Source organism: Hippoglossus stenolepis, chromosome 11 (assembly GCF_022539355.2).
Source record: "Hippoglossus stenolepis isolate QCI-W04-F060 chromosome 11, HSTE1.2, whole genome shotgun sequence".
Classification (NCBI taxonomy): Eukaryota; Metazoa; Chordata; class Actinopteri; order Pleuronectiformes; family Pleuronectidae; genus Hippoglossus; species Hippoglossus stenolepis.
In genome coordinates, this window is record NC_061493.1 from 23910629 (window position 1) to 23933427 (window position 22799).

At 46.5% G+C, this 22799-nt stretch overlaps 1 protein-coding gene across 1 annotated transcript in view; it reads right to left on the reverse strand.

The window, feature by feature from the left end:
- myo10 (myosin X) overlaps positions 1-20625 on the reverse strand; it is a 72569-nt gene extending 51944 nt beyond the window's left edge. Inside the window, exon 1 of the mRNA XM_047341911.1 lies at positions 20185-20625. Within this exon, the coding sequence (XP_047197867.1) occupies positions 20185-20205 (21 nt within the window). The 5' untranslated portion in view covers positions 20206-20625. The remainder of the gene's footprint in view (positions 1-20184) is intronic.
- Between the last annotated feature and the right edge of the window lie 2174 nt (positions 20626-22799).

The following is a 22799-nucleotide window of genomic DNA, read 5'->3' on the forward strand; positions in this document are numbered from 1 at the left end:
TGAGTATAAATAGAAACCCATTACTTTGCCTACAAATTCCCCACATATACGACATATGGGGGGGGGCCCAGCGGTGGTATGAAACAGTGAGATGCAGAATGTAGACAATTTAAAAGGTCAACAGTTATGACCAGAAGCCGAATATTCACATTGTCTGTGTGTGAGTGGACGCTGTCCCCTCTCTTCTCAGCTACCTCCACCTTCTCATTTAAAAGGTGAGGGGGTGTGTCAACCCAACGCGATGCCACCCATTGGTTTGTGAGTGTGGGGGGGTGGGGCCTGATTGAGAGCTTGAGGACACGCCCACCTACACCTGCCACCTGCACCCATTGGACGGTACTAGCTGTCAATCGCTCTGTGGTATCCCCCCCCAACACATCCGGTGCTTTATGGTCTGTTTGACTCTAAATGATCAGAATTCACTAAATGAACATCAGCTGTTTGAAGAAGACTTGAAACTAGAGACTGAGACAGAAACTCCTGAATGTTTCCTGACGTTATAAAGAGACTCTGATGCTGTGAATTCATGTGATTCCTTTCAAACTAGACCCTCCCCCTTTCTCCTCCCCCTCCCCCCCCTGCAGAACAGCAGGTTCCCCTCCGTCAGTCGACTGGAACACATCGTCTCCTTCTTGTTTGTACAAGCCCCTCATGCTCATCACGCCATCTCCCTTCACACATCAGGCAGCTGTGCCACACGCAGTAAAAAACATATAATGTAGGCAGTTATTTGGAAAGTGCAGCCTGATGCTTCAAGGGACAAAGGTGAACAACGGATCACAAGCAGCTCATGACACAACGTTTGATCTTGACTGTTTGAGTGCAGGTGTGATGGTGACTCTTTGTGTTTCATGACCCATGAGTCCTTCGAAACCTCTTCAGAAACGGTCACGTGATTTCAAAAAGGTGCAGCGATCAGAGAGGATTTGTTCTGACCTCCTCTGAGCTCACGCAGCCTGTGACCAGACGAGCGGCCATTTGCAGCAGACGGAGAGCGAACACGTTCTCTGTCCGGGTTCTGATGTTCTTCCATTGTTGTCTGCAGACGTCTGTATCAGGCCTTTTGTTTTGCCTCAGGGAGATAAGCACATGGACGACTGATTTGAGGGATTAACCATTAACTTTCAGGAGGGGAAGTGTGTTTTACGATCAAGGTTAAAGCGAGGAACCGTCTCACTTCACATGATTACCGTCTGTGTGCGTCTGAATGTATCAGCCAGCGTATAGACAGACACACAATTAAAGTGCTGCAGAGCAAAGACTCGGACTGTTTGTCGAAACCTTTCTGTCAGAGCTTGTCTGACAGTTTTCCTCTTTGACACAACCAAGGACGGACGGAGAGGATGTCATCTCTTTTACTCTCCAGGGGAAATGCACGGCTTCCGAAGCCTTGCGCTGCGTCCGAAAGGCGAGATTGAGCTCTCCACATGTTCCAGCTGTTATCTTCAGCTTTTGCAAAACCAGCACAAGTATTTGGGGCCTTGAGGGTAAAGGGAAACAAAGCTGAAAGTATTCAACACACGTCCCTGGGATGACGGTGAGTGACAGCACAATAGAAACAATGCACACACCAGTGAGTGTCGTGTGAGAAACGCAGCCAGGAGGGAAGTGAGCGAGCGCAAATCAACTTTGAACCTTTGTCAACGTGGGACGACACCGAAGGCTATTTAGATTTGAATGACACACGGAGTTAGAGCAAGGGATTGTGGGAACTGATAAACTCGACGTATTTACTTTTGGAAAGGTCTGGGAGAGCCTCATTGGTCCCTCTTACACACACACACACACACACACACACACACACACACACACACACACACACACACACACACACCAAAACAAACACAGAGGACAATCATTAAACTCAAGTGCACACACACATCAGCATGAACTCACAGGGTATCGATGCACTACAGTACACTCTCACAGTAAAATACAAACACGCACACATGATCACAAGCAAAACCCCCGTGACTCACAAAGCAATGCATTAACCTTCATGTGTGCGACTCATGCAAAGCTCCCCCCTAACGCACACAACACAACTGATCAGGGACTGTTGATACTACACACGGCCGTCCTGCTGTCGGTTCACAGCTCAGCAGCAGATTATCGGTGCAGCGTGACGGCCGGCGTGTCTGAGGCGGCGAGGGTGTAGCCTCTTTTGCGGCTACGAGTGAAGGACGGCATCTATAAATGCGCTATAAAGATGGATATAACAAATCTTCTTCCTCCCACTGTGCAAAAATGAAACCAGAATATCTGAGATATGGGCGCAGCCATCTTGCAAATGTCCCTTGGAGTCTGTGCGATCGTGGGGACGAGTCGTGGTGTTGATGCACCTTGGACCAGCTGACCAGCAGCCTCCAACCGTAGAGCCTATAGCAAGGCTCAAAAGTACAGTTTAAATGTCCTTATGTAGATAGTGGACACATGTAAACCAATTACCTTTTTAAAATGTAACTTGCTTTAATGTTTTTCCGTCAATCTTTCTTTATCTTTTGGAGCCAATCTCCGTCTTAATCCACTTAAGGCAGAAAGTTCTCTGAGGTAGGAAAGAACGTCTGAGCAGGAAGTCGGCTAGCTCTGGAATAACGTTCAAGTTTTGCTGAAGTCGCACGAGGGAGCACAACTCACGACAAAAGACAAAAAACCCATCTTGGAACCCCTTTCTCAGAAGATCGCATCCACATCATCTGTCATAATAACTGCTGCCTTCACTTCAGCTCCCCTTATTAAATTGCCAGACTTTAATACCCCTTAATTAGATGTTGCATTCCTCCTAACCGCCCAGTGCAGTGAGCAGTTTTCTACCTTAGACAGCGTCTGCTGAAGCCTGGAATCCATGAGGTGCTTTCACATCAGAGTGTGGAGACGGTTTCTCCAAACTAGACTGAGTTCAGGGTGGTGGGTGATGTTCTCTGGGCAAAGATCCCCTGCAGAGCTGCAGCGAAGCCAGGGTGCACAAAAACAGCATCAAATACCAAAGGGGCATTAGATCATACGTGTGTGTGAAACGTCTGATCAAATATTTATTATAATTTGCTTCACGTGGTTTAATGCACCAGACGAGGAGAGTCTACGGCAACAACACAAGTTGTCAAAACATCTGTGGATTTTTTCTGTAAGAATCATGTTTAAAATCATTTTGCTCACACATTCCTACTTGAGTTTGGAAACTGTACTTTTGAATAAATCCTAATCCAAGGTCTCATTAGATGCTTGAGTTGTGGCTTTTGACCTTATCTAAAGGAGACATGTCAACTGAAAGCTAGTTAGTGGACATTATTGGTGAAACCTAATTTAAAAACAGTGAAATGGAATCAGTCTATAGGACAAAACTCCTCTCACATGTAGAAAGATAATAAATAAAGACATAAAGATCCTTTACAACCACTTATGACAGGTTATTAAATTGATTTCTTCCCCTTTTGGAAAGTCAGAGCTCTACATTGGTTCCATTGCACTACATGTCATTTATGGAAATCTGAAGCAAAGTAAAGATCCGACTTGAGAGACGTCAGCGCCTCCGCGAACGAACGACGAGTCTTTCAAACAGCTGCACCCCCACACACCTGCGAAATGGTCGGCAGGTTCATTTCTATACAAGATTCATAAAAGAGAGAAACACGATAAGTAACAAACAAACACATGCCCCTGATTTTCCAGACTTCTTCCTGCTGTATTTTCACTGCATTTTACTTTATAGGATTTCAGGCAAACCTATGGACTTCGACAGCTTATGGGAATCACTGGGGTGGGGGGGGGAACAAAATGAAAAGTATGCAAAAGAGAAAGAAAGACTTGACACAGCAGAAGACCTCCTCCCATCTGCGGCTCCTTGATGTGGCAGCGGAACAACAGAACTCAATCACAGCCTAATCACACCCACTCGGCTTGTAACCGAGACGCAGAGAAGCCAAATTCCAGCTTTTCTGAGGCACAAATGAATGTGAAACACGGCTGTTAGCTTGTTCGGGGTTAAACGAAACCATGTGTGCGGCAGTCAGGAGTTCTGCTGCCACATCCGGCCGACACAAGGCTCCCTCCCAATATTCAGGCATTTTTTTCATAATCCATCCTCTTTATTAAAAGCTGCTGTGGGTCTGTTTCTGTTGGAACTTCCTCTCCATAAATTGCTCTCATGTCAAGAGTCATTGTTTAAAGTTTTATTCTTTGTAATTTGATTTCGGGGAGAAGCTGTCACGGAATATTAAACCTGTGCGAAAGGCTTTGTCTGCGTGTTCCGAGCTTTTCAGTGTCTATGATATATGTTGGAGTTTCAAGGACGACTGATGATGAAGATGAAGATGATGATGAGAGAAAGGATGACTGTGGTTATCACACTCAAACCAGGTCAACAGACAGCGATAAACACACACACATACACACACACACACACACACACAACTACAGTAAATGTGCACACACAAGCTCTATTGTGGACGATCCGTAACTCATTGCTGTCACATGGATATGTGGAGCACATGGACACAGCAGCCAATCAGACGCTGCGAGGAGATGCTGAGTAGACTGAACTGACTACCGGCTTCACTGACAGTGTCTGGATGAAGCTGCTTTCATGGGGTGTTTATTAAACTACAGCACAGATTGAGCTGATATTCAGATTTCAGAGTTGGACATCTGTTGTATCCTTGTACACACAACGCTAAACGGTACACAAACATTTTCCCTAAAGTGGACGAAGAGCGTTCGTGAACTCAGCTTCCGAATAAGTCAACTTGGAAAGAAGAGAGAGCTTTTGCCAAAAAGAGGAGGCCGGACATGACGTATAAACTCTGCTGTGGAAAGATCAGTGTTGTTGTTCACAGCTCATCCACACCGGCCTCCTCTCCTCTCCTTCGTCTTCTACGTGTACGGCTCCTCTTCTTCATCCTGAGATGTTTGTGTTCTTCCAGTTTCACGTCCGTCACGTGTTAGAAACCTCGTCCACACGTCCACTCGCTCACTGGGAAGCTTCCTGCAGGATTTGTTCCAGAAAATGTCCAGAGCAGCTGACTCAGACATTTACGTTCTCACACAAAAAGCCCCTCCAGAAAACGTCCGTGCGCGCCTGAGCTCAGGAAACAAGGGAAACATAACGAGAAAAACAAAAGCAACCGCGTGAACAAACCGTTTGCCAAGAGGCTCCAGAAGAACCTTATTATCCTGATGTAGCAATTAAAGAAATGCTTCGTCAGAAACATGTATAAAAGAGCAGATTTTACTCGAACGTGGGAAAACAAAAGAAACCCTGTTTTGGAATCTTCATCCAGGACTTCGCTCTGACCACAGGATCAACTTTTAACAAGCGTCCCTCTCCGCCCTCCGCCTGCTTCTTGCTCCTGCGCCTCATTCTGTTGCCGATGACGACTTCAACATTAGCTCAGAGGCTCTGTGGTCGGAATATATTTAGGGCCCAGACTCAATTTAGAAATGGTCAGAAAAGTAAGAGTGTGGTTTGATTTTATTTTTCATCCCTTGACTGGTGTGTGAGTGGGAGTTCAGGCAGGGACAGTTTCCTCTCTGCTCACGAACGTACTCTTTTAAAACACACACCATCGTCTTGTTGCCAGAGATGATTCATTAGTATAGAATAACATGAATGGAAAGCGTCCAACCTCCTCAAACAAGCAATTCAATACGAGTCACTCTGCACTTAAAGCTCACAACCCAGTCGACAACACAACGCACCTGGTTGGTTTGAATTATTAACAGAGCCATTGTCAGGAGGGGTCAGAGGTCACGTGTCCCGGCACACTCTGGTGTCAGAGAGCAGAGGTGTTGACTGGAGGCTCCGCAGGAAGCAGCTGCTCGTCGGCTCCGTCCTCCTCCTGTTGTCAGTGACCAGGAAACATCCAGCACAAAGAGAGGGCGCCGCCAAAACCGTGATACTGACACAAGAGGACGCAACCTCTCAACAGGTTGTCGGTCGGCTCAGGAGCCATTTAGCCAAATTACAAATCGCCGAATGGAGAGACGACACTTTCCCACATTCAACCCTCGAGACTTCAGAGACTTGTAGTTCTCTCTCTGTGTGTCCTCCTCAGCTGCTCAGCAGATAATTAAAAGGCATGTCGTGGTGGATCTGGCGAGCAGCTGCAGGGTGGATCCGTGTCGGGAGGAACTTGGAATCTCATTTTGGTCGAGGGAATATCGAACCGCCGGGGGGGAAAGCACATGGAGGCGGCTTCATGAGTTGTGAGAGACCAGAAGGCAACAGGAGCGCTGTCACAGCAGCGAGGAGCAACAAGCTCACAGACAGGATGTCAGTGCCTCTACCTGTTAAATATGTTTGCTGTGTGATGGGCCCGGTTTGACCAGGACCCGGGAGATCCCACGACGACCTCCAGTCTACAGCAGGAGGTCAAAGCTTGAAATAAATATCACTTTCTCACATTTGCCTGAAATACAGTTTCATCAAACCTGGCAATTTGAGTGTAGTGTTTGTACGAGGGTTGGGTGGGACGTCGGAGCTGAAGTCAGGCTGATTATCATGAGTCAGACATTTAACTTCCCCGAGAGAAGTGAAGTGTGAACCTGCAGTTTGCGTCGGGAGGATTTACACGGAAAATATGTAGAAATCACTTCTGTCATCGGACCACGTGTGTACGCTGCGACGCGTTCAGTGAAGGAACAAACTCCCTGACAAACTTTGACCACGGAGAACATATCGAATGCAGACATTTCAAAACGCCACATTAATCAGAACCTTCTTGTCTTTCGACACCGTCCCTCACCGTGTCTGAACGTGTCTCCAGTCTTCCAGGGTGGATCGGTAGGATTCGACCTGGCTGACTCAGCAGGGTGTGTGTGTGAGGTTTCACCATCTCGACGCCACTTCAGGGCCGTGTCACGGACTTTCACCTCACGGTCACCGAAACCAGAAAAGTACTGGAGACACTGTTATTGTCTTTTAAATGTCAGTCTTTTTAAAATTGAATCTTTATTAAACACAACTGTGTCAATGAGAAGTACAGTGGAACATATTCATAGATCTACAACTTTGCTCTGAGCTATTATGAAAGTTATGAATATTCACTGTGTGTCACCTGGTTGAGTGTTTGAGTTTTTATTAACCAATAATTAATGACTCATCAAAACATGCTGCAACCTGTTTGACATTAAATCTGCCTCTTAAAGCAAAACGCTGACATTATTCAGCTGATTTAACACACGTGGAAACAACCTTTAAATCCTGCTTTAACAAGCTGTCGCTGCAGTTTTGTTTTTTACTACACGTCTGTATATCAACGGCAGATTGAACTTTTTAATCAGGAAACAAAGCCTGAACCCAGGCACGAGAGGGGAAACAGACTGAAGAGGTGGAGGTGTGATGCCGGTCTCAGACTCGGTGCAGACACCTGCACACCGGGTCCCTTTTTATTCAGCCAGAGAAACTCTTTGTTGTCTTTGAATTGACTCGTCATCTAAACCTCCGAGCCGGCACCTGGTCGCTGGCTCGGCTACACACGACTGAGAAGATGCTTTTGGCTTTCGGCCTCCCGGCGGCCACATGAAACAACAAAGGGGCAAAAGGAATAACAAACTCGGAGACATTTTTAACCCCCCAACTAGAACATAAACACTTCTATCCTGCGCAAGAACGATGGACGTGTTCAAAAGAGATTCGAAGAAGCCCTTTGAAAACACACAGCTTTGAAGTGGAGACATTCTGACTTGCTCTTCCTGTCTGGACACATGTCTTTGTCCAACGCCTTCCTGCTTTTCAGGGGGAATATGTTTAATGCAGGGGGCGGCCATTTTGGTCCAGTGTCATACCAGTTAGTCCAGATGAGTCCAATGTCTGAGTCAACCATGATGAAGCAACGTTTCCACAAATTTGCAAACTATTTTAAAGCAACTCGAGCTACTTTTTAAATGGATTTAGCAACTTTTAAATGTAACTCAAACATTAAAATGAACATATTTTACGACACAAAAACATCATCGTCATTCTCAGCGATCGGGGGGGATGGAGCAGCAGCATCAACACAGGAGCTCGACCAATCATGAGTCAACCACCTTTTACAAACGTCTACTTTTTTTTAGCTGGGTCCATGTCCCATCTGCTAACATGGAGGGTGACTTATACTGCAGCAAAACAGCAGGGGGCGATCAAAACGCTTTGACAATCAACCTGCAGCTTCCCCCTGAAAATGAGTCGGCCCCACAGGTCAGCAGCAGGTGCGAGAGTCGCCTCTTCTTCACTGGTTGTTCCTGAATGAGGAGGCGTGTTCAAGCTGTTTGTGATTTGCAGAACAAAGCGACTGCATGAATCCAACAAACCGAGGCTGTCATCTCAGTTACGCTGGCTGAGCAGCTTTCTTGTTTTCTACTCTGAGTCAAACATGCAGCATCCACAGAAAAGGGGGTTTTGTGTGCCAGTGCTAGTCAGAGGGCTCTGCGGCCGAGAAACAATGAGACTGCATAGTTTTAGTTTCAGCCCCGTTTGCTGTGTTATTTCACCAGATTTACACTTTCACTTCCACGACGGACGGACTGTCAGCAGGACGTCCCGAAACAAACATGTGTAAACAGACAGTTCAAGTGTGTCTTTGATTTCTGCCCTCAGATTATCGATTATTGTTTTTTCTTGAGTCTTGAGCATCTCTCGTCTTCATCGTAACAGCACAGATACTTTCCAGACCGCAGGAGAACCCGCTCCTCTCGAAGCCAAGCCGCGTTATTTTCCTGTCCGAGAGCCGTTAGTCAAGATCCACGCTGGGCTGTTTGCACGACTTTGTTTTTCATTAAAAGGGTGAAAGCGGAGTTGATGAGGGAGAAGAAGAAGAAGAAGAACTCAGAACAGAACATCGCAGAATGTGCAGAAAAAGGCAGTTTGTGATTTATGTGTCCGGCCTGCGACTAATTAGTCGCCACAACGACGAGAAGCGACTCGTCTCCGCAGCCGCAACCAAACTGGGAGGAGCTCTGAGCTCAGCGCAGGAAAGTAAAGCGTGTGACGATCTGCAGCTCCGGGTCAGAGCTGACCCGCTGCTGAACTAACTGAGCTCAGACCAGTTTCCACCACTGAGGAACACTTGGGCCCATAAAAGGGGGGGAAATGACCAGACTCCCCTCGCTAAAGCCCACCTGACCTACTTTCTCCTGCTGCGCGCGAGTGTGCACGAGAGAATGTGAGTGCACGTGGGAGACATTTGTGTGATAGCAAGCGCGGGAGAGGAACAAAGAGAAAGAGAAGTGTGTGCACGTACAATTTCAATACGTGCGGATGTTTAGTGTTGTTGTGAGTCCATGTTCATGTGTGTGTTTGTGTGTTTACAGGATTTCTCATGTTGTGGGGACGTAAATCTATTCACACAGTTTCAGTATGGGGACAAAAAGCAAGTCCCCATAAGGTAAATTATGTAAATTTAAGGTAAGGGCAGGTTATGATAAGGCTAAGGTGAAGGTTTGAGTTAGAGTAAAAAGTAAAAAGTAACGTCGTCTGAAAAGACACAACTGTGTGTGTGTGTGTGTGTGTGTGTGTGTGTGTGTGTGTGTGTGTGTTACAGGCTGGCAGCTGAGGCCAGAGCTGCCATGTGTTTCCCAGCTGTGGTCGCCTGGCGCTGGTTTCGCAGCCTCGCAGCGAGCGAACGGGCAGAATATAAATACCGTCTTCCTTTCTCCGCTTTTCTCCTGGCGACGAACAACAGGCGCCTTGTTTTACAGGAGAAAGGAGTCGGTTTCACCCTGAGAAACAAACTGTGTCTGCACAGATTCAGGCTGCAGTTCTCTGGGACCTGATCTGCAGCCTGTTAAAGGTTGTTTCAGTGCTGGATCTGAAAGTCAGAACTTCTTCTACTTCTCCTTCTACATGTTTTCATCACTATGAACAGGAAACACACTCACATCAATCTGGACCCGTTTTCAGACATTAACGTTTGACTATTTACCCTCAAGTGGATTTAGAGCGTTCGTGGATTCAGTTGCTCTGAAAGAACAAAGCTGCAGAGCCGAGATTTGAATCGAGAGCTTTTGCCGATGCAGCATAATTTCACGCAATCTACACGTCATGGGAAGTCAACGGGAAAGTGTGGGGAACATTCAGACGAGGGGTGGAGCCTCGTTAAAGCAGCAGGGGCGGGACCTGGCGCGTCGGGAATTCCCCTTTAAGAATGAGCTCTGACCTGTGATGGTCCAGCCACTACGAGAACTTTATAACACCCCTGAAGGACGATCCACGAGTCCACTGTCCCTCTGTATCCAAACACAACATAAGGCTGAAGACGCACACACACACACACACACACACATTCCAGCACGCCACTGCCCAAACCGAATCAAATCCTCTCGTCTCGTCTCGTCCTCGCTGACCTACATTCACCTCCTGCCTCTAGTTTCTGAATCCCCCACGACTCCGACAGATCTGACCTGAGGAAACAAGCCTTGATCTCCAGGTATGAAAATCCCCTTTGAAGCCGCTCGACCCGGTGAACTGCAGAGATAACCTAGTTATTCTGTCTGGGGCTGTTTGCTCGCTTTGCTGTGAGAACCGGCCTGATCCGGGGACACGCTTCCACCCTCAACTTCCTCCAATGACTTTATGGCTCTTTTGGAAACGTGTCAAGTCACTGAGTGCAGAGGCAAAGACCATCTAATGGTTCTGGTGGCTTGGCCGGCGAGGGACTGGGTTAAGTGGCGGGGCGAGGATCGAATTAGATAAGAATTACTCTGCCGTGCACGAGTAAACAAAATAAAAGGGAGTGTTTTACACATTGGGTCTCAAAGGCGTCTTTGAATCACCATGTTTTAAACAGCGCGAGGAGAAGGTTTTGAATGAACCTCGCTCGAGAGCATCGGAGCTCAAAGGGAGAAATTAGTCGACTCTCGACAGCTGATAAACTTTACTCTGACATAAAAGCTGCTCTCAGACCTGCACTGAACTCTGGGTAATCTCCAGACGTTCTCCAGAGGGACTGAATGTGGGAACGCAAATGTCTGAGCAACCGGCTCCAGACTTTCTGCTGAGTTTCTCCTGCCAGCACCCTGGTATAAACTTTTATATTTATACGTTACATCCCACCTCTGGCTGCTGCTCCCCCCCCGGAAAGTCCAGACCCAATTCTACAGACAGTCTCCGGAGTTCATGTCTGAATATGAGACTAAACTTAGAAACTGTTTTGTTCTCTGGAGGGATTCAATGGAGAAAGTTTAAAACAATAAAAGCAAGGTTTGAATCAGTGGATCTTGATTAAATCTGCTCATTTTTCATCGTTGAAGTTGAAAGAGAAGAAACAAATCACTAGATTGTATTATGATTTTTACAATGGGCCTTGGTGTTGAGAAGATGCTTCTGTGTTTGTTTCCAGTTCAAAAATCATGTGAAACCAAGTCACGCGGAAAGAATCCAGACTTTAGTTCAGCAAAACCAACAAAAACTGATTCTTTGTTCATCAGCCAACATTCCTCACACATGAACAAGAGGACGGCCGCTCACATGATCACAACGACGTTGTTGACCAGACCTGCTGTTCTACATCGAGACGTTGTTCTCCGGTCTGTCCAGATCCCAGGAAGCAGCGATTCCCAATGTTTAAATCAATGAAACAATATGTGCAGCCGACGCATCGACGAAAAACATTCAGCCAAGTTTCACAGACATTTTTCTTTATTTCTAATTTAAGTGCTTCCTCTTGACAGACCCTCCGTCCTCCACTTGCTCTGAGGCAGGGTTGTGATGTTTTTGAGACACTCTTCAGAAGAGACGACGTTCCCCCTCAACCCTCCGACTTCCTCGTTCACTAACATCGAACATTCACAGACTGGATAGACTGACGGGGAGCGAGGCAAGTATCCAACGACCCGCTGAGGTACTTCCTGTCTCGGGAAGTCCAAACCCCTTTAGCCGAAGACACAACAGAACATTAGTGTGAGATTCCAAAGAGACGCCGTGGATCGATCATCCAAAGAGCGATAAACTCTCAATGGGCTTCAGGAACCTGGAGAGACGCTCCGATCGCCTTTTTGTCTCCGCACAGCACCAAGGCCGATCTCTAATGACTCAGCTCTTCAGCTCTCGTCTGATGAAGCACTAAGTATCCTGAGGAGGCCTTAGAGGATCGCATGAGAGAGAGCTAATGAGTGGAAATGGGATGTTTGGTTTTTTTGGGTTGTGCCTATCCTGTGTGTGTGTGTGTGTGTGTGTGTGTGTGTGTTTGTGGACGGGGGTTTCCAGGAAGCCCCTGTCAACACAGATCTGGGATCAGATAACCTCCCTCCCACTTCTCTCTCAGACCCGACCAGGAGACTGGTTTGTCTGAGACGATCCAGACGACGATTCAATTCATTCTCTCAAACATGGTTCATCGTGGACAGTTTGACATATTGTGCGTTTTCAGTCAGTCCCATGATGTCACATGACAACTAGTGACACGCCCCCTAACGAAGCCAGGTAGAGTGAGAGCCGAGGCCGACATGTCCCACAGGCGCTGGAAGCAGTTGACCAATCACAATCAGAGCAGACTGGGAATGGAAGCAAAGGGAACATGTATGACCAAACACCTGCCGTCACACGTGTTCGCCCTTAAACGTGTTTTATTCTGCCCCGCAGGGAACGGACTAAAAGAAGGTGGCTTCCTCCCTGCAGGTGTTTCCACTAAATCATTACAGCGGTTTGACAGGTGTGTGTGTGTGTGTGTGTGTGTGTGTGTGTGTGTGTGTGTGTGTGTGTGTGTGTGTGTGTGTGTGTGTGTGTGTGTGTGTATCATACAAGGCTTTGTGTATGAGAGGTGTAAACTGCCTGTCGGTGTATGTGTCTCATAAACATAACAAACTGCATGGGAGCACGTGAGAACACATGAATCACGATTTCTGACTCATGAATCCCACACTGACGCAGTTTTCCCTCCACCAGAGACGTTATGATTTACATATCACTTTGTGATCATGACCCGAAGAACCTGACACATTCCGGAGCAGATGTTTTTTTAACACGGTGAGAAAGTTCTTCAGCCTTAGTGGAGGAACACGTTGTCCGAAGGCCCCGAGTTCGTTTCTGTTGTTTCAACTTAAATCGTCTCGACTCTTCAACTGATTGGTCGCATAGAAAAAAGTAATTGTAAATATCCATCGTTCATATTGCACTGATCTTTTTCTCTAGTATTTATATTTTCCCTTATTTTATATTCAAGCACAAACACACCACAGCGAATTCCCTGGTCGTGTCAACCTATTTGGCAATAAACCCAGTTTCTGATTGTTTTCTATGAAAGTGTCTAGAAATAACTCTTATAATTCACTTTAGTAATTTATTTTGATGATTATTTGAGGCGACTAATGAGGAAACTAACTAATAAGACTTTGCAGAACCAGAAATAACGAATGAATGAATGAATTGATGAGGAGAAAACCCCTCGTACAGATTGTCAGTATTTGTATGAGCAGGTCTGCTGAACCCAGATCAGTGGAGGTAAATCAAACAGGCTCCTTCCTCTCCTGCTCTTAATTGAGCCTGTGGACGGAGGGGAACCACATCGCAGCAGGACGGAGGGATTAGCGTCCGGAGAGCTCCTCAGATTAAAACCCACTCCACTGGATGTTTGACATTTCGCCTCTGCAGCCACCGAACCAAGAAATGACCCGAGGTCCCCGAGCTGTGCACAGAGCGTGCACAGTGCGTCAGGACACGGCACATACAGGAGGAGTGACGGATTTTAACATGAACTTAATGGAGTTTCTGCTCTATTACTCAATAATGAGGGAGGTCACCGGGAGGTCAGGGGATGGTGAAGGTCACGAGCTGCTGCTTGAACCACCTCTCACACTTTAAACCTCCGTGAACACCTGAACGTTCACACTCTACTTGACCTCTACCGGGTAATCGCACACACTCCTCCGTCTCCTATACATGTTGATCCGGATCCACACCAAAGCTAAAAAGAAAATCTTTCCTGACCCATTCACATGCTGCCACCGAGTTGGGTTGGCGTAGGTACGATGAGAATCAGGAGCAGGGATCTTTATGTTTGTGGACCGAGGCTTCGTCACCTGGGTTGTGTTCACCTCTGGGAGTCGGGACCCGATCAGGGAGCGAGTGTCTACATCCAGACTAAAACACAAAGCCTGGAGATTTCAAACTACGTCTCCCCAGGAAGTTCAGAGTGAGGACGAGTTTTAAAAATAAAACGTGTTCCTGTGGACGAAGCCTCTGTCCAGCTCCTGCAGGATCTCGCTTTTGACGAGGTTGCAATCTTTACATAAGTATTTCATAGCACAGTGTGAGTGACAGATGAAATCACTCCTCCTTGTTGAACGTGTGCTGGGAGCTGGAGAGAGTGAGCGGTCAGGAAGTGTCAGGGTCCAGAGGAATGTCCGGAGCATCCGGCAGGAAGACGAGACTTTGTAGAGCGAGCAGACGGAGGTGAAGAAGAAACAAAGAGTTACAGACGGAGGAAGAGACGAGAGGAAAGCGACGGATTTAGTGATGATATTTCACCTTCATCATCATCATCATCATCATCATCATCATCATATTTTCAGAGCTGATCAGAGTCACAACAAGAGTTAACAGACATTTTGATCATCATGTAAAAGACGGAGAGAGAAAACGTTTCATCTCTTGTTCTTGAACTACAGCAGACCAGTCACAATAACTCTCATACTTCTTTTTGTGAAATCATAAAAGTTTTTTATTTAATTTCAGTCTGGTTTTGAGTCGGTGAAACTGCAAGTGAACTAAACGAGTCAGGTCTTGAGATATGTGTTCCACACAGATAGAGACTCCTGGGTTTCCGGTCTTGCTCCTTAACTTCAGGCCTCAGACTTTGTTTGATTTCCCGAAGTCACAGTCTCATGACGAAGGGAAGTTTTGATTTAATTCAACACATAATTATATTTTAAAAAAGAGTGTTAAGTTGTGTTTGCTCCTGTCGTGTCCCTTCAGCACAAAGAAAGGCTTTCAGTAATAGCATATGGTGAATTGCAATGTGACCCGTTTTCACATGAACACGTTTCCATTCCACTTGTGGTCACAACTGAACCATCTCGGCTACAACCGGCGGTTCTGTTCAGTGAGGGAACAGCGGAAGTCGACCTCGTGGACTGGATTTGTTGTTTCTGTGAAGTCGCTGTTTCCGAGATCAAGAATGAGCTTGAGCTTCTTCACATTCTTCGTTAAGGTGTCCACATACTTTGGTCCCCCGTGGTTCTACCGTCTTCTTCTCTTTCTCCTTCAGGCAAAGACTCGTGGACGTTCACAGGAGACGTGACGGTTATTTGCCTCTCAAATTCCTCCGTCTCTGATTGGTCACTTGTCAAAGTCCCGACCGTATAAAATACTTCAGCTGCACGTCCAACACAGTTGTCCTCTGGGAGGGGGGGACGGGGGGGCTCTGCAGTGCACAAAACGACAAATCTGCAAGTTGTTTAAATTCCTCGCAGCTCGCAGGCGTCAGGTTTCGGCCTGGGAGGAGCCGCGGGAGGGAGCTGAGGCTGTGACACAGCAGAGGAACTGGTGTGGTGGAAATTAAAAATGAAGCTGAGGACAACGTTTCTTTTTATTTAATGACAGAGCATAAATAAAATGATACAGGCTCTTCCATATTTTATAAATATCCTACATATGTACAGATGTTCTGACGGGAAAATGCCGGGTCGGGCATCGGTGAGAACGCAAAGCAATTTTCTTTTCCCAGAAATCACGTCTACTTCTTCTTCTCCGCTCGTAAATTCAGTTTTTAGAGCTGAGAAGAGGAAGTAGACGTGTAGGAAGAGGAAGAGGAAGAGGAAGTGATAACCTGAGTCAGGTCATAAAACAATGATAGTAATCATCACTTCATACAGGGTTAGTAACACCCAGCTGTTAAAGTACACAACGTCCAGGGATCAGAATCGTGCACAAACATTTCTTTTTCTAGCTTTTCCATTTCCTTTGGTTGTCGTCTTTTTAAATACTTGTCCCCCCCGTCGTGATGACCAAGTGTTTGTCTTCTCCATCCTCAGTGGAGCGGGGCAGGGCCTTCGTTAGCTGTGGCGAGTCGATTAGCCTCGATCACTGGCCTCTTACTTTTTATGGCTTTAATGAGAATTGCAGGAGGCCGAAGCTCGTGAGAGGAGAAGGAACGAAGCAGAGAGCAATAAAAAGCAGGAATCTTAAAAAGACTCTCACAGGCTTGTTTTGGAAGTATAGCTGTCTTCTCTTTTATGATGACCATGAAGTAGCGGCTCTCAGCGAAGTTCAAACCTGGAAGCCGCTCGCTGCCAGCACTGAGCTCAGGCTGCCAGAGCTGCAGCTGCTGTAACGGTTCACCTTTTTCTCCCTGGGTTCATCCTCCGACAAAACGGCACATCAATGCAACACGTCTGGGCCGAGTTCGACCGTAAACTAACCGACTGAATGAGCCTTTCACAGACATATCAGCGTTTGTTATTTTACAGCATAAACAATGCAGAAAATTACATCTTAAGTCAGCGTTTATGTTCCCAATACTAGTTCTCTAAGTAGGTAGTAAAGTGATATTCATCCAACAAGTTGGGATTAAATCAGAAAGTTAAAAAGAAAAATTTGTTAAAAGCCAAAAGGTCTGAATTAGACCTGAAATACTGTTTGTATGCAAATTAAAATTATGATTTAACACAATAAATTATGCAATTCTGGGACTAAAACCAAAAGTCATTACATTAAACCTAGAAATTATTGATTAAACTCGAAAATGGAGCCTTTTCAAGAATAAAATCTATATTAAATTGAGATTATATTCAAAACTTTAAAAAACAAAAGATTGTTTTTCAAAAAACGTTAAAGCGTATGATGAAAGTTGGGATTTAAACTAAAAACTAAGCTTCCGGAAAAGGTCAGTATTGTATTTTTTTCTTATAGTTATTTATAATCAAGTTTATTATTATTATTAACTGTAAAATATCAAACCTCACTTACATTTCTTTGTCGTCAGAGTTTAAAAATGTCTCTACATCACTGTCAGCATCAGCTTCTGTGACTCCTCCCGTTTACACGATGCATTGTGTAAAGGAACGACCATAATAAATAAACAAGAGTAAAAGATGAGGAAACCGTTTTGCAGAAGTACAACTCACGATAAACGAGGAAACTCTGACACGTAAACATCCGCAATAAGCAGCTTGAATCCAAACCTGCGCTGATCCACACGTTAAACGCGTTTCTCTGCATCGGACCAAAGCCTGCACACGACTCGTGGTCGACCCTGGACAGGAAAACCCACCGAGCTTCAAGGAATGACGGAGCGGTGAAGCCCTGCAGGCTGGGTTCTGTTTATAGTCTCTCTTAGAGCGTTCTGGCTGCAGCTCAGTAATTAGAGATGTCTCTGCGGTTTGGGACAATGGGGCTTTGCTGCATCTCTTCAGAGTAAATGTCAGCGGAGGTGAGGCTGAAGCACGTGACCTCCGACCTCATTAAACACGTCGGCCATTTAAAAAAAAGGCTCATATAAAGTTTTCAGAGGTGGTTTCATCCTCATCCTGCTCTTTAAACTCTGAAGCTCTTCGACGACTGCAGGCGTCAAAGTGCTGAAAGTAACGGCTTCCCTCTTCAGAGCGTCGTGTTCACACCGCTCCTCCTCCGGTTTGACAGTTTAACAGTTTCCTGGAGCCCCCCCGACTCCTGCAACTCACCTCTGCTTGTTCCACAGAAAGAATGAAACTTATGAAAATGATTCCACCCGGGTTTTGTAGGTGGTAACAGCAGCTTTCTTTAATATTTAAACACTTTTTTAAAGCTACACAGGAATTCACAGGATTAAATTATAATATTCAAAAGTTTAGAAAAAAGTCTGGATTAGACCTGGAATTGTGTTTGTATACCAAATAAAGAATTTGATTAAACAATAAAAAGTTTTTGAAAATTGCTGATTAAACACAAACACGGAGCCTTTTCAAGAATGAAATCATCAAAGAGTTAATGTGACGCTCCTCAATATTCAAAATGTAACATGAAAGTTTGAGATTAAACTAAAAACTAAAGATTTTTTGTAAAATGTTAAATCTGATGATTACATTTGGCATCAACAGGTCGTTGAGTTTCAAAGACCCGAGAATTCAGGATTAAACCAACAAAAGTTTGTAATTTCACTTTAAACCTGAAAAACAATAATCATCAAACAGAGTCCAAAGCCGTTTGTAGATTCAGGAAGTACCCATGATGCATTGTGGGTGTCCGTCTGCCCTGTTTACTGAAGGCGTGAACCAGCTGAGGGTTCGATTCTCTTTAACAACACAGCGACTCTGTGGGTCTCAACTGTCTTCAGTATAAATATGAAACGCTCCGGTTTCCTCCCGCTTCACATTCCTGCTCAAAGTGTCTGCGGCAGGACGCTGCTTTTACTTCCCTGTCAAATGGCTTTTTCCTTAAAGACTGGGCTCTTTGTTTCAGCTGCGATTAGCTGGCAGATACTGACGCAGGCGGGACGATATCTGAGACCATTGTGCCGCCCGCCTGCTCCTGGCACATATTCCCTCTCTCTCCAGAGCGAGAGCTGCAGAGGAGCTGCGCCGACACGACTCTGCTGCAGGGGGAAGAGAAAATCTGTTGAACCTCCGAGTGTTTGCTTTACTCACACAGGCACCTACGAGCTCAGCGGGTCTGGTGGCCTTTGACCCTTCTTCCCTCTCGGGATTTTCAAAACGCACCAATGAGAGAGCAGGGAACTCTTTACCCAGGAAGCAGAGCGGCCGCCGTTTGAAGGGAAACCAGCTCTCAGCGTTTGTTTTTCTCTCGTGAGCCAATCAGCCGCAGCGATGACGGACACGACGAACGCTCAGAGTGACTCAGGTGTTGCTGCCGTTACCTGGCCGACGTGATCACAGAGAGCTGTGGATCGTAAGTCCACCGCACTGACAGAGAATTACCATGAGTCACCACTCGGGAAAGTGCCTCATCCACACACACTGTGAAGCCCACTGTTACACAACCTGAAATCGTCACGACAAACTGGTCCCACAACTCACATCTGTATCCAGAGGAAAAGTTACGATGACGACGGGACGAGCTGTTTCCCCACGAAGAAGAAAAACAGATTTTCATTCAAACAGGAAGCCGATGAAACGTATGGGAACGCAAGCTGATTATCAGAAACTCAGCACATATTCAGACATTTTACCCGGGAGCTGGAATGAAAAAGTTCCAGAGCAACTGACTCCGACATTTACGTTCTCACACGCAGCCCCTCTGGGAAATTTCAGGGAAATGTGCGGAGTGCAGGTCTCAGAGCATCGTTGAGTCGCTGTCTGCACAACCGGGTCCGGACTTTCTCCAGAGTTTGTCTTTAGCACATAACGCAGCAGGAGCGTTTCCAGAAACCTGGAGCGTCCAGGTGAGCGGGGGAGAAGCAGACCGACGCAGGAAGTAACGTGTTGATTCCGACGCCTGTAGAAGCAGTTAAGACTCTGCTGATTCATCGATTTGATTGATTAATCATTTGGTCGATAATTATCAAACTTTCTGTCCTTATCAATTGATCACCTGATGACGGGATGTTTGACGAAGATATTAATTAAAAACAAATCTCTAAAAAGTCGAAGCTAAAGACGAATACGAAGTGGAGGAACATTCACTGAAAGATGTTTTCAGTTAGAGTTGGAGAAGTTTTCTGGAGACTTGTAAATGAACAGATGCAACAAATGCTGTGACGCTCTGGATTCTGATTATTACTGTGTAATTCTCTACATATGATGCATGTGTGTATGAATATGAGACTCCAGTCATTGGAGTTGGATTCTGAGTCCTGGAAGGAAATAAAACTGTCCATTCAACAAGTGTCTCTGCTGGCCGACCAATCAGAAGCTCAGATTCAGACTATTTATAACTTTACTGAAGTTTGTTTGGGAGGAAACGAGGAAAGAGGAGCGGAAACAGCACAGACCCAGTGGGTCAGAGGTGACGTTACCGGGATGTACCTGCAGGCGGCCACGATGCGCGTGTGTGGTATTCTCCAAAGAGTCCCAGGTGATAATCTGTAGAACTCATCACGTTTCAGTACTGACTCACTCTGTCTAATGGATCTGATTCATTCTGTAACATGTCCTAATGAACAGAGGGGACTCGAGTCTCATTCCTCCTGCAGCTGCCAAGATGCACAAACTACAACACACACGTTCCTCACGAGTCACAGAGAGTCAAAGAGTCAAAGAGTCAGATGTGTCAGACGAAGAGTCAAAGAGTCAAAGTCCAGAGTCTCGGACATGTCGCAGGACAGAGAAGCTTCTTACCTCCCTGAAGAAGTTATCCATGGTTAGTTTAATCCCCGGGGGTTTACTGTGAGGAGACCGCGCGTCCGCTCGACCCCGCTCATGGGTTGATGGTGCGATTCCAAGCAAAGTAAAGGGAAGCGGCTCCGGGGGCTTCGGTCCCTGACGTGCGCGGACTCAGTGGAACATTTACTCTTTGTTTCATGGGTCACAGCTGCAGCGCGCACTCCCGCACACACAAGTCCAACTCGGGGCTCCTCGGGTCCCGGAGCGCGGACTCGGCTCCGTGCGCCCCCGCTGTGCGCGCCTCCGTGCGTCACGACGCTCCGCGGCTCCGTCCGGTTCGGTGGCGGGTTCGTGTCGGTCCGCAGCCAAACGTGCGGGCCGAGGACAGGCCGGGGAAAGTTGTGAGAGTCTGGTTCAGAGAGTGAGTCCTCGGTGGACAATGATCCTGAAGCTCCTCCTTCTCCTGCTCCTGCTCCTGTGCCTCTGACTCCTCCTGCTGACACCAGGCTGAATCCCAGGGAGGAGGTGCAGGTACAGGAACATTTCACCATCTGCTCCAACGACTTCATTAGTATTCATCTGTTTACTCAACTTGTGCCATTTCCTTCAGTTGCGTGTGGCATCATCATGTCTGTGCCACGTTTAGCTTTATTCTTTTACTTATTATTCATATTTTTAAACCTACGATAACTTTTATACCTGCTGAAGAAACTTTTACTTGTTCTTCATGTTACAGCTCTTATGTGCTCATGTTTTTATTAACTTTTCTTGCTTTGTTGTCATAAATTATAAATAAAGTTTATGATTATTATTGTTGTAGTTGTTTAGCTCTGCTGTGCACGTCCTCTTCTGACCTGGTGCAGTGTCGTTTCTGTCTGTTTGCACCGAGCTGTTGACTTTTCCTTGTAGCTTCTCAGTCTCAGCCGCTGGTATTCAACGTTTATTAATATTGAACATGTCAAATCAAATTCGTCACCTTCACCGGACACGTGACGAGTGTGAAGCTGAGGAGATGAACGGTTCAGACTCAGACAGTTTGTGGAATTAGTCGATAGATGAAGACTTTTACATGAATAAAGGTTTTGGCCTGAAAATCCTCATCAGATCTGTGTGAACAGGGAAAAGATGAAATTCACGTCGGGATCCGTCCAAAGAAAATGAAACTGTGTGTGAAGTCGAGAAGAGACGGCAGCATTAGTTGCCCTCGCTGATCCGACCTCACCTAACTTGACCTCTAATTCCCGGCCGCCGACAGAGGTTAAGTGACACTCACGGCCCTGAGGATTCAGTCAGGGTCAAACTGGACGCCCTGATTTCCCCCTGACAAACACACGTTAACGACACTTCCACTCCCCCCCCCTTTCCCCCGGGGGGACGTGCAGGTGTTGAGTTTGAGTGGAAGGCCGATCTGTGCGAGTGACGAGGGGCTGCTGGGAACCTCTGCGTGTTTCAGCATGCTCCCCACAACTACACAGATCAACTTCCTCTGCTCCTCAAGTTGATAAAACCAGACGAGGCCTCCACAAGACTCACAAGGTTCAAAGCCTGTAAACACTGCTGCTGCTGTTCCCATGATGCATCTGACTAACACGACTAAATCCCCGAGCTGCGTCAGACTGTTTCTGACCAGCACCTCGGCGTGTTGCAGTTATCCCTCTTCACGTTTTGCTCCGGTGATGTTTGCTGCTTCTTGTTTTCTGCAGAGTCGTGTGAAGCGTTGGATCATCTGACTGAATCTGGCTTCTAATCAGAATCAGAAATACTTTATTGATCCAAGGGGGAAATTGTGTTTGTTACAATAGCTCCATGCAAGAGTAGAAATGTAAACATATAAAGATTAATCCGTCTGTCAAGTCTTTAGACGAGTGACATTAGTGGAATGTGGCTTTAATATGAACCTGAATTCACTCCCTGCATGTTCCTCGTGTTCCTCGTGTTCCTCGTGTTCCTCTCGTTCCTCGTGCTCCTCGTGTTCCTCGTGTTCCTCGTGTTCCTCGTGCTCCTCGTGTTCCTCGTGTTCCTCTCGTGTCCTCGTGTTCCTCGTGTTCCTCTCGTTCCTCGTGTTCCTCGTGTTCCTCTCGTTCTCGTGTTCCTCGTGTTCCTCGTGTTCCTCGTGTTCCTCGTGTTCCTCGTGTTCCTCGTGTTCCTCGTGTTCCTCTCGTTCCTCGTGCTCCTCGTGTTCCTCGTGTTCCTCTCGTTCCTCGTGCTCCTCGTGTTCCTCGTGTTCCTCATGAGGGAACAACTGTGTTTAACTCAGCACATGGAGGCAGAAGTCTCTTTAAGGCCTGATGTCTCCATTAGGAACCAGGGTTGGTTTGTGTTTTTGGCACTTGTAGTTGTTGTTGTTGTTGTTGTTGTTGTTGTTGTTGTTGTTATGAAACACAGAGAAGGATCAGCAGGATCTGCAGGATCTGGAGGATCTGCAGGATCTGGAGGATCTGCAGGATCTGGAGGATCTGGAGGATCCTGTGTGCCAGATTTAGTTCAGAGGCAGTGGGATCATCTCAGAACACTCAGGGTTTACCAGCAGCTCGGAGCAGAGGTCAGGTACAGCCGGGTCACTCAGGTCTCCACCTAATCCCCTCATACTCCCTGCAATCAGCTGGTTCCCCCCCCAGGACCCTCCACCC